Source organism: Notothenia coriiceps, unplaced genomic scaffold (genome assembly GCF_000735185.1).
Source record: "Notothenia coriiceps isolate Sejong01 unplaced genomic scaffold, NC01 NC01_scaffold00031504, whole genome shotgun sequence".
Lineage (NCBI taxonomy): Eukaryota > Metazoa > Chordata > Actinopteri > Perciformes > Nototheniidae > Notothenia > Notothenia coriiceps.
In genome coordinates this window covers 91,141-103,501 of record NW_011364205.1, presented here as the reverse complement: position 1 = coordinate 103,501, position 12,361 = coordinate 91,141, and the positions used below count along the sequence as shown (strand labels likewise).

At 38.6% G+C, this 12,361-nt stretch overlaps 1 protein-coding gene across 2 annotated transcripts; it reads left to right on the top strand.

Moving 5' to 3' along the window:
• Positions 1-35: 35 nt before the first annotated feature.
• On the top strand, positions 36-10,837 carry ctdspl2a (CTD (carboxy-terminal domain, RNA polymerase II, polypeptide A) small phosphatase like 2a). 2 transcript variants are annotated; one of them, XM_010788049.1, is made up of 14 exons: positions 36-348; positions 2,308-2,519; positions 3,211-3,346; positions 3,454-3,600; positions 3,677-3,904; positions 4,095-4,136; positions 4,657-4,750; positions 5,261-5,372; positions 5,459-5,545; positions 5,642-5,704; positions 5,800-5,879; positions 8,053-8,179; positions 8,280-8,375; positions 9,630-10,837. In XM_010788049.1, the coding sequence occupies exons 2-14, from the start codon at positions 2,331-2,333 to the stop codon at positions 9,693-9,695; spliced, it is 1,467 nt and encodes a 488-aa protein (XP_010786351.1). In that variant the 5' UTR covers positions 36-348; positions 2,308-2,330; the 3' UTR covers positions 9,696-10,837. The 2 variants fall into 2 exon arrangements, with proteins under 2 accessions (XP_010786351.1, XP_010786352.1); XM_010788050.1 differs by lacking the exon at positions 4,095-4,136.
• Positions 10,838-12,361: the final 1,524 nt, after the last annotated feature.

The window sequence follows — 12,361 nt, the reverse complement described above, 5'->3', positions numbered from 1 at the left end:
ATCTCAATGTAATCCACTTGTAGTCGCACAGAAGCACCGGCAGGGATAACGTTTGGTAGTGAGCCTCGGTCCAGCTGCACACACAACAACCATTTTTCTTCTGTTGACTCCGCTCTCCGCCACGTTGGTTCTCCGTTACGTCTGTGTCGCATTCCGCTGCGCACCACCAGCGTTATGTTTGTGATGAGGCGGGAAATGGCGTCCGCAGACATGTTTGGTCTGTGAATACCGAGCGACAGGCACCGCTGGCAGCAACAACACGGCCCGACCTCTACCGGTGGCCCGCCACGGTCGCGGCCGATAGCTGCCAACACTGCGGCAAGTTTTGAAGAGCTTCCTCGATCATCTGTAAGTAAACAACAACGTCAACATGTAAACAAAAAGGTTTGTCCCTGATAGCCTGACTGCTAGCGGCTAGTGTTAGCCCGCGAAGGGGGCGTAGTCTAAAGGCTGAAAATAATAATTATGGACTCGTTAGCTAGAGCTTAGCTATGTGATAAATGGCTTTATTTAACCGATGAATTAAAGGGCATTTTGTATGTGAACGACACACATGTTTACGGGGACAAGTGTGAGACGTGCTGTGGGAACTGTCGTGAATAATGTCACGGCCTTGCTTTGCTGCCATTGGCGTTTTGTTAGCCTGAAAGCTAACTGTAGCTGCTTGTGTTAGCCAAGCACTCAGGAAGTGCGCCGGCCGTTGAAGGTGAATTAGTAGTGGCCAAACGGTGGCACTACAGCTTCCGTGATGTCATTTTGCCCAAAAATACTTTCCCCCATTGATTTACATTGGGAAAGACAGGTGTCTAATTCAGCGTATATATATTTGAATAAGCTCAATAAACTAACCAGCACGAACAAGTGTATAGCCCGTATTTAAATCACTAGGGAATAAAAGTTGTAATAGGCGTTGAACGGTTGAACCCCGTATCCAGAGTAATGTTCTCTCTCCATTCATTTGACATGAGGCGGGGCTTAAAGAAAACTGAATTGCGCGTGCTCTATAATTAAAAGGCCCCGGATGATCCGGGTACTTTCTGAATCTTCAGTCGCTCTGTTTTGAGCTTCATGCGCCACTGAGCAACTCTCATAGGAATGAACGGGGTCCCGCCTCTGTATTCAGTTTTCTTTATACATTCACCGTGTTAACTAGCCCTATAGCCACCGACAGCATATTTTTAAATACATTCTGATTGATGCAGATATATTCAGCTGACAAGTGGCAGTAGTGGCTAAATAAACCATTGGCTTGTCCTACCATAGAAGGCATTTTGGTTTATTAATCAAACCGGAATGTAATGCTAAAAACCAGCAGCTAGCTAACGTTAGCGCTATTTGACGTTGTTGGCGTTAACAGAGCCTGATGTTACATAACGACAGTGAGGGATGCTGTTATGCTATCTGATAAAGCAACAAGTAGATTACAAAGCTGAGGTACTGTCCACTAAATATGCATTTGTACCACCCCCAGCTCGATATGAACACAATGAAGGCCTCGCATCCGTTTATAATTCAGTGTTTATCGGGTAGCGTTATCGGGGAGCCCACTCCACTGACATTTGTCGCTAAAATCAACCTCTGCTCTCAATTTAGTTTATAATCCCGTTACATGATTACACCACAACATCCGATGTGGTTATGACTATAGTAAACCTCTGAAATCAACAGTTCAGTCGATCTACTAAATAATATTTGCCGTTGATTTATTTATTAGGTTTTGTTATTTGTACTCCTGTCCTAACACTGCAAACTCCCCCGCTGTGCCACTAATAAAGCATTATCTTACATCTTATCAGTATCTTCAGCTGACTTGCTCCATATTAGTTATTATTACGTAACAGTTTTAATAATTTGGTATCATCTAGCACACCTATTTGTATTGCTTGTATGTCATTTTTAAATTGTACACAAATATTTAGTTATATAAATTACATGAAATTGTATGTAGTTTTTCTTTTTTTAATAAATACACAATCTTTTCAATAATCAATAGTTTAGCAAGAATACAAAAGTCACATCATGTCTTTACAAGAATAGACATAAACAATGTTTATTATGCTGACAATTATTTTTAATGTATAGGGCAGGATATCAAGGCTTGAAATCAAGTATATGGTCAGATGCATCTTAATTACCAATTTTTTGTATCAAAGTTCTTGTAAAGCTGCTTCTGGTTCGACACACTGTTACGTTGAACAACTTCGTTCTTATGATCATTTGGAAAAAAAACATTTTGATATTTAAGAGAAAGTTATTATCCTCACTTTTAAAGCAATATTTAAAACTCCTTTTTTTTTCTGTTGTCAGATTTTTCTATGTGACGGTGAAGCATGATGAAGCTGAGAGTGCGTAAAGCTCCTCAGCAGCCACCCTTAGGCCGTTTAACCCACCCGTCCCCGACCAAACGGAAACACCGTGAAGTGGAGCCATCCCCCGTGAGAGGTCGAGGCAAAATGCAGAAGAATGAAACTGGCCTGTTCTCCACTATAAAGAAATTCATCCGTGGAAATGCTGTCAAGGTGAGCTTTCGTCTGGATTCACAGTTTTGTTTTTTCATTCTGTAACAAGAAATTCACAGTTTTGTTACGCAGTTTTGTGCCTTGGCTGCATTTTGTGATGATCATTTTAACCGGTGTCTCACACTTAATAGCTAGGAGTGTTTTTAGATGCTTGATATACATTCTAAACACACCCAACATTCTTTCGTACTGCTTGTTCTGGTAGTTCATATTATAATTATAAATGATCAGTTAATTGCCATCTGTAAAACCACATAGGTTTTGTTAACAGAGTAGGTCATGAGCATTTTTCAACAAAGCATCTACACAATTTGCTTTGCTTTACCTTTAGCCCCTTTCAGACATGCAGCTTCATACTATTGGGAGTATGAGAAAGGATCAAAGACACTAGATATCATATAAGATAGGATCTAGCTACATTTCTGAAACTCTACAGTCAACACAGTCTCAATTTAGTGTAGTCCCATTAATGTAAAAAGTGAAGCAGCACAAGTTAAACGATGCACAGTGAAATAAAATGCATTTTTCTTTACCTGCACTCTATACATTATTCTCACTATAATAATCACTAATTGAGTCTCTTATTATAATCATTTGAAGTTTTTCTTATTTGCAAGAGAAAAAAAGCCAACAAAAGCTGAAATAATGTGAACGATTAATAACTGTTCTGAATCCCTGTTTTTTCTCTTAGGTGGAGCAGGATATCCCCGCAAAGAGGAGTCGTATTGAATGTAATTCTGAGAGCGATCTCATTACTTCAACACCACAGACAAGAGGCCTTTCCAATAAAGCAGTCCCCAGAGTTTGCCGCAAAAGTCCAAATAAAGGTAAAGACAAAAGAAATGTGTCACTTTGACTACAGCCTAACGGAGCATATAGCTCTTCCAAGTTTAACAACAAGAAAAGCAGTAATATTTTCTTTTTTTCTTTTTAGATACAATGACCTGCAATAGTAAACCCCTGAAACCTAACGGTAAACTAGAGGTCCCCGTGGAGGTGGTGAACAGCCCGCCCCGCACCACCCTGCTGGGAACCATCTTCTCTCCAGTCTTTAACTTTTTCTCACCAGCAACTAAAACTGGTAAGAATCCTTAGACATCACTGTAAACAAATGACTTGTGTTACCAAACTATAATGAGCGCTCATTTCATGTTCAGCCACTCCTGGTTCAGACTCTCCTGGCCAAGCGATAGAAGCTGAGGAGATCATGAAGCAGCTGGACATCGAGCCGGCAGAAGAGATGCCCAGCAGCACCCTCACGTCCACAGAGGGCATCACTCCCTGTCACCCTGCACCCGTGTTACCGCAGAGGCTTCAGATGAACTCTGATACAACCATAGAACAAGGAGAAATAGTAACAGAAACGGACATGCCACCTTTAACAGGTAAAGACTTCATTCTCATCCTTTGTGAATGGCACGACATGTGGCTTTACAGTAGGATCTACTTTTGGCCACATAGATTTCCAAAGATGTCCCTGCTCTTTGGAAAGCTGTGTCGAGTCAGTTCTCAATGTCTGTGTCTTTAACAAACTGTTAACATGGTTGTAACCTCTGCTTTATGATTGGACGATAGAAAACCGATCTGAAACTGGAACTTTCAGGTTCTATGTCAGAAGTAAGAAAACTTCATTCAAAATCACATTGACAAACAAAAAACACAAAAGCTTTTGTCAACAATGTGTCATTTGTTTCACTCCATACATTTAGATAAGGGTGGTAATGGTTAAAAGATTGATAACATACTGAAGTTGTTTGCCAGCCTTTTAACAAACAACATTTCCTAAGCCCTTGAACATTATGGGTAAAAACATTTTCTTTTATCTTTTTGTTTTAAGTTCTGATATCATGAACTGTAGTGGATGAGGATGTGTGTAAGCATATAAACAGTAAACCTCAATTACAGCTTTAGGTTTAAGATTATAAATGTTAAATGAGTGATTGACTTACAGAAGATAGAGGAAGAGAGATATCACAAACGTGACATCATGACTTTGGTTCTTCTCTTTTCAAGAACATTTAATTTAACAGCTTTCCCACCTCTCTCTCTGTCTCTCTTCTCTGTCTCTCTCTCTCTGTCTCTCTCGTTCTCTGTCTCTGTCTCTCTCTCTCTGTCCCTCTCTCTCTGTCTCCATCAGCTCCTGGCTGTATGCCGGGCGGTGTTTACCCTCACACGTTACCTGCAGCTCCTCCTGAAACCTCATACGAAGAGGAATGGGAGGTTTTTGATCCGTAAGTTGATTGACATTGATTTACAAATACAACAGCCTTTACAAAATAAGGAGATTTAAATTGACACTTATTTTGTGGTTTCATTTTGAACTTTTAAAAAAACATTCTGTGTTCAGATGTACAGTCTCACTCCCAAGGTGACATTGCCCGCTGCATGTATCATTTCAAACCTCTAGATGGCAGCAGAAACAAGACTTTGATCCTTTGTCTGACCACTGTGTGTGTTGATACATGATGCCATGTTGAAGATGCTGTGCTTCATTTGAGCAAAGATTTGTTTCTTACAGTTGATTCACGTAAACCTCATCTTTAAATGGTTGCAGACCCCTGTAGTGCTGAAGTTAAATAGACATTTTCTTTAAGTGGTGAAAAGACAAATGTGTTGCCATTACTTCCTTTTTTTCGTCACAATGCCCAACCCAATATTTAAAATGTTTCTTTTAAATGTAGTTCTTTGTTGACACATCCTTTGTTTGTTTTGTTACTGAGGGTCTTTTTATTTGCTTTAAGGTACTTCTTCATCAAACACGTGCCTCCGCTGACAGAAGAGCAGTTAACACGCAAACCAGCGCTACCTTTGAAAACACGCAGCACTCCAGAGTTCTCTCTCGTCTTGGATCTGGTAAACAGTCTCAAGTACCTTGTGATGTATATTCAAATCAGAAATAATGTTTTTTGTACTGATTATTTCTTTGTTTCTGTTTTCAGGACGAGACTCTGGTCCACTGTAGTTTGAATGAGCTCGAAGACGCAGCCCTGACGTTCCCTGTGCTCTTTCAAGATGTAATATACCAGGTAACAACTGTTAACTGTCATTCTTTAATCAAATGATCTACCTCATGTATCTGTTGCATTGTTAACATTTATTCTGCTCTGTCCTTTTATGTGAAGGTGTATGTTCGGTTGAGGCCCTTCTTCCGTGAGTTTCTTGAGCGCATGTCTCAAATGTATGAGGTCAGTTGCATCTTTTATTTCCAAAATAACAGTTCATATACCTGCTCTAAATGTACGTTTTATTCAATTATTGATGCCGTCCATTACAATTTCAGATTATTCTCTTCACGGCTTCAAAGAAGGTGTACGCCGACAAGTTGCTCAACATCTTGGATCCGAAGAAACAGTTGGTCAGGTCAGTGACGACACAAGAGTCTGCTTTTAAAGGCCACATGTCATGCTTTTCCGGTTATTACCCGTCCCCTTGTGTGTTATGAAGGTTTTTCTGCATGTAAACGGTCTGCAGAGTCAAAACCCTCAAAGTACACCCTGTAGCGAGTAAAACTCTAACACAGAAAATAACTCCCCAAAACGCCTCGTTGGTGAAACGTCATCATGACGTCATCGTCATTTGATTCTTCCGGGTACGGGTTCATTTGGTAAATGGGCCAATCCGTGGAGCCGTTACGTTACGTCCGCGGAGCCGTTACGTTAAGCCCCCGCTGATTGGTCCAAATTGACCAATCCTCACACACACACTCAGTGCAGGCAGCTCTGCTGATTTCTGCTCCGTGCCTCAGGCTGATAACAGACAGTTGGGATCGAGCGAAATTCTCTCTGCAGACCCATTCTCACAGCGTTTATCAAACTATAAACCTTTTTCTTACTCAATATCAAGCCACACTTATTGTTTTTATTTTGGCTGTGACTTTGTGTGTGTTCAGGTTGAGTTTGGCTGTGTTTGGCTGTGTATCGCTAAACAAGGAAATCACGGAGGGGGGGAGGAGCTGCAGCGAGCCGTTTAGTGGAGTAAGTGAATACTGCTGAATTCACATAGTTTACAGAGGTGCTGTATGCGAAACCAATGTGAGTTTGGAAAATTGCACAGTATTTTTCTATTTTAGTATACCTCAACAATGGAATTTATGATCAGTTGAAATGGCCATTGACACCTCTCCTTTTAAGCTTTAAAATAAATTATTTGTTTTACTGAATTACAAATCTAGAGGAAATGTTGTCCAAGTTTCCACCAAGGAAATTCAAACTAGCTGGTTATCTCAACTTCGACCTTGAAAATTAATAAGGATTTACAGGGTTCTTACGGTCATTAAAAACCTGGAAAAGTCATGGAAATTAAAAATGCTAATTCCAGGCCCTGGAAAAGTTATGGAAAACAATATGTTTCCCAAAGTTCTGGAAAAGTCATGGAAATGTAACTAAAGTTGCATCAAATATAATTTATATTTTATCAAATCGGCGAAATAGTAATACTATAATGATAATAAATACTGTATAGTAATTAAACGTAAAATGGCATTTAACTGACGAGGTTGCTTCAGCCTGTAGAAGCTAGTAAGCCTACTATTTGATTTGTTTTAGATAGGCACAACTGTTTGCCATGTATATAAATGTTATGTTCATAAATGTTGTATGTGACGGGACTACGGATAGAAATAAGCTCAAAGCTCAAATCCGGCTCATTTACATTTAAAAGCATTGTTTTGTTTAAAATGTTCATTAATGTGCACTGTCCCGGTTCAAATAAACGATTCAATGAAACATGTTTCATATGCAGGATCTAATAAACCATTTTCAGTGGTACGCTGAGAAAGAGTAATTTTTTTGGTCATGGAAAATTAGGTAAAGGTCCTGGAGAAGTCATTGAGAAGTCATGGAGAAGTCATGGAAAATCATTGGTGAAAAAGTGTATGAACCCCGGGACATACATTCAGCTTAAAAAAATCGCTATCTATTCAAATGTTTTTAACAGTCTCAACAATGAATAATGCTGCGTAACACCAAAAGTACTTCCTCATTGTTGTTCTTTTTAATAGATGTCTGCATATTGCTGTTGCTGGTTTTCAAGTTGATCAAGTTTGCTTGTTGTAGAAGGCTAAAAACATTTGAAACGAGCATCAATAGTTTCTTGACGTTCGTGCTCCTCCACACCTCTGACTTTAATTCATATTTAGCCATGAATATAACATGCCTGGATGGACGCTGCTGTAGCTTCCTCTTCCTTTGTCCAATGAACAAATGAGAAGAACTGGTTATGCATCGGAAAGCAAACAATCTCTGTTCAAATAAGGCACTAATCCTTTAGCTGCTTTATACTTTCTATGAAGTCTTGTCCCCGTAAGTAGAAGTGTAAATTCTAGTCACTTAACTTTAAAGCAACAGGGCAAAATGATTATACTGTTTTTAAAAACAAGTGAGGATAATCAACACATTTAATACGCAATGCTTTTATCCAGAATAGACTTTTTAAACATTCGACACCAAGGAGATTATGCTGTCACTTCCTTTTTGTTTGATCTAAAGAACTTGTTGAAAATGTATTAACTGAGAAATGTTTTTGTTGTTTTTAGACATAGGCTATTTCGTGAGCACTGTGTGTGTGTTCAAGGAAACTACATTAAAGACCTAAACATTCTGGGACGGGATCTTTCCAAGACCATAATAATCGACAACTCACCCCAAGCCTTCGCCTATCAGGTAACAAGTCTTTATCTACTTGATTAATCCTTTTGAAATATAAGTTGTATTTGACTTTTGACTCAGTGATGCTACAGCACAGATACTGTGTCTTTTGCAGCTTTCCAATGGAATCCCTATAGAGAGCTGGTTTGTGGATAGAAATGACAACGAGCTTCTGAAGCTGGTCCCTTTCCTGGAGAAGCTGGTGGAGCTGGTATGTGTCTAGCTCTTTATCACCATAAGCTGACAAAAACACTATTAACCCCTTCAGGGCTCGACATTATAAATGGCCCGCTGGCTCGTCAGCACTATTCAGACACCCCGGGCCAGCATAACGTACTTTGCACTTGCCCGCTCGGGCCACTAAAAATATTGTTTAAAAAAAAACAAATGGTCCTGTGGTATAGGTATTTTGACAAGCAATTTTGTTCAATAGTTTCGTTTATTAACGCTACAACATAGCGTTTCGTGAGGCCGTTGTTGGGTGAAAAGCAAACAGCTGTTTTTGCTGCGGAGCCGAGCGCAGTGCAGCAGTCTCCCGTGTGGGAGCGCGCTCCTTAACTACAGACTTTAGGGAAATGTCCCAGAAGATTAGGAGAATGAAGGTTCTAATATAATCTGTTACATAGCCATTACATGTCTAACTCCTAATGACAGGAAGGCAGAAAGCGCATTATACAAATAATAATACTCATAATAATAGCAGACATTTTTTAACAATGACCACAATATCATTATTTTAATAAACCTAATATGAACAATTGAGGAAAATGAGGAAGAACTGATGATTCAAATGTTGTAGTAAAGTAGTTGTAGCATAAATGACTATGGCAACAAATGTGTTCATTTTCTTCATTATTAGTCGATTCTTTTGGACGAATGCTCCGGGCCAGTGGTCACATGGTGGGGCCAGTGAGAATGTTACCCTTAGTGTCTACCCCTGCCCTCAGCCCCTTCTGGTTATTCCCACGATAATATTTAATATATCATTTTACACAGGAACTTAATTCCATTTACTTATTAGCCACTTCATTAAATAAGTGCAAACGTGTCGTGAGATAAAACATCTGACTTGGCACCCAAAATGCTGTCAAGACTTTCGTGTATAAAGGCCGTGCAACGTCCATTATTATGACCCGTAAAGAGGAGAAGGGAAAAAAGGCCCAGAGAAAACCAATACTCTTCCCTGGAGATCTGAGTTGGTGCCATACAAATATTATTCCAAGACTTCTGGTTGGCTAATATGGCAGGTAATATGCAGTTGGAATTTCTACGCGACAAATGAAAGACTTGACAGATTGGCACCTCATTTAGACCACAGGCGACCCCTGCAGGGAGTTCATGTCATAATATAGGTTTTCTGCTAACCAGCATCTCTGTGACATCCGGTTTGATTTGTCTGCCTCTCCCGTTGAGAACCGTAAAACTCATACGATATTTTTTTGATCCGTTTCCCTCTTTTTCACAGAATGAAGATGTCAGGCCGCACATCCGAGAGCAGTTTCGTTTGCACAACCTCCTTCCTCCAGACTGATGACCTCATGTTCATCTCTCAGTCCAACATGGTATCAACATTGGAAACAAACGAAAAACAGACTCCTAGAAGAATATATTAAATGGATTTCTCTTTGCAAACATTGCCATTATTATACATTTTTAAATCATGCAAAACATTGAAAGATTTGTTGAGTCAAAAAAAGCCCTGGATGTTTTTATACAAACACAATCAGACCAGATTCAGAACAAACTGCTCGCAGCGGCAGACTTTCCCTTTTCGCTCGCTTCTTTTTAGTGCACCTTTCTGGGAGGCGGCTTCCTGGAAGGTATTCTGTCTTTTAAGAACCATTTTGGATTGACTAACTGAATGTCACGCAGTGTTGGATTTTATGGACCCTGGTGGCTTCGGCCTCACCTTGAACAGCCAGTCAAACCTGTAAAATATTCACTCTATTTACCTGTAAATATATGTACATATTTTTTTTTCCTTCAAGGTTTTTAAGTCCTTTTTATTTTGACTTCGGATTTTAGTATGTATTCTTCGATTCGGTTGCTTTTATAAACAAACAAAAGGTTAGTGTGTTTTGTTTGAAGTTGTTGATAAACGGCTGCATTTCTGTTGTATGCCTGCATTATTCCTGTGATGCTTTAGTCCATTACAAGCAGTTGTCTGTAATAAGGTGCAGTTTAAAAAAAAAAAAGTCTCTTTGGGAGGAAAGTGTTTCTGAAACAATATTTTAATGTAATGTAAGCTAGACTTGGGTCACAACTGAATACAAAGCCATAATGGCAGAATGATAATTTTGAAGATTTGTATTTGACAGTCCATTTCTGATTTCGACACCTCGATCGTCCTCTTTAACGAGGGCTGGGGTGGGGGGGGGGTTCAGGCATCTTGCACTTTGACATCCAGCCCTTTGTAAGTTGATGTAAAAAATCTTGTCACTTTTCTATACAGGTGTGTATCACCTCAATTTGTTATGTGGGGGGGGAGATAAAATTGTAGCACCAGCAAATTGCCAACATGTTTGCTTTGAAATCTTGTTTTCCAAGACGTCTTGTATGTGGGATCTTTACGATGTAGGAGTCACAAGTTTTATTCACTATTGAATGATCACTCCTGTTGTATTCAGTGTTACTCAATGGTTTCCTTGAAAATAAATACATTTTTATACGACTGAGAGCCTCCTAGTAATTATTCAAATGCATGTTTTGATTTGGCAATGTGGATTTTTGCCCCAGGCAGATGGTATGTTGTTCTAGTTTAGCAATACTGTAATAAAAGCATACATGATAATGGAGCTTGTCACCTTGGAAACAAAATATCAACTACAATAATTCTTATTTGTTTTGTTACTGCATGGAAATACTCAAGTAAATACAAGGACCTCAATATTGTACTGAAATACATTTAGTAAATCAAAGGTTTTTAATAATAACCCTAGTTATATTTCCCCAATGCATTTATGTTTAAAAAGATCATGCCACACTGCAAATACTTTGACACTACAGAAGAGTGACTGCATAACTTCATTCATCAGATTACTAATAGAGAAAGTGATTTACTGACAGAATACTTTAGAGACACTCAAATTGTTAAATGTGTTTTTGTGAAACATTTTTAATATAATGTAGCCTATGGTGTAAACACTGGCTCTTTTTTCATCAAGCTTTGAATACTAATTGGATGAGCTGAGATAGGCTAACTATTCCCACAAACTAATTATTTAAATATCAAATGTGTTACATCATTTCAGAATGTTGGCTTGACTTAAAAATAAATGAAAAAATATGATATGGATATAAGGTAATAATATTAATAGTAATACAATATTAATAATTATAACTATCATAAAACCATCATTACATGTCTTGTTATCTGAACATTGAGTTGTAGGATTTTTTTTTTGTTGCTTTCTTTTCTTTTCACCCTGGAAATGGGTGTATGTACATATGTACATTATGTTTGTGTATATATATGTTTAATTTGTATGTATTTAATTATGGATTTCTCTTTATCCTGCAACTGGATGACTAACGGCTGGGCTCTGTATAAGCTATGCTTTCTGCCCTCCCGCTTCTACTAATTATGTTTATTGCTCGGGTGTATAAATTGTCAAATTGTTGAAATAGTAGAATAATAATGGTAAATTAAGTGCGAGGCAATACGTTTAGTTTGAGTTACTTTTCAAACTCCAAAAATTATTAAAAGCCCTTTTGAAGTTCAATAAGGTGGTAAATATTTGGCCATCTAACAATCCCCTTGTGTCTGAAATACTGAAGTGGGATTTATGAATGAACTTATTGTGTTCTGCAGCTTCTTGGAACCCTGTAAAAAGGAAGCCAGATAAAAAGAATAAGGCATTTATACTGACACATCCAGTGTAATTTAATAGATATCCAGTGACAGTAGTCTCCTTTTATTATTATGTACACACCTGTCTGAGTTTTTATTCAGAGATACGGCGCTGCGAGATGTCCTGATCAGATAACATGCTGATGTGGTGATCCTTTTGTTCTTTTAACAAATAGGTCATTACCTGATTGTAGGTGTGCACTGAATTGCCCCCTCCAGAGGTCATGTGACTCCAAACACAATGGGGGCCAGTCTTCATTAGACTTATCTAACAGGTGTTCAAAAGAAAGAATTATTTCAAAACAAAATCACACTGTTGATAAGATAAGACTGTGTATTTAGAGTGG

Coding starts and splice junctions, on each gene's coding strand:
- ctdspl2a (XM_010788049.1), top strand. CDS start 2,331: ATGATGAAGCTGAGAGTGCGTAAAGCTCCTCAGCAGCCACCCTTAGGC. Junction 3,905..4,094: donor GGACATGCCACCTTTAACAG/GTAAAGACTTCA, acceptor ATTGGACGATAG/AAAACCGATCTGAAACTGGA. Junction 8,376..9,629: donor TGGAGAAGCTGGTGGAGCTG/GTATGTGTCTAG, acceptor TCTTTTTCACAG/AATGAAGATGTCAGGCCGCA.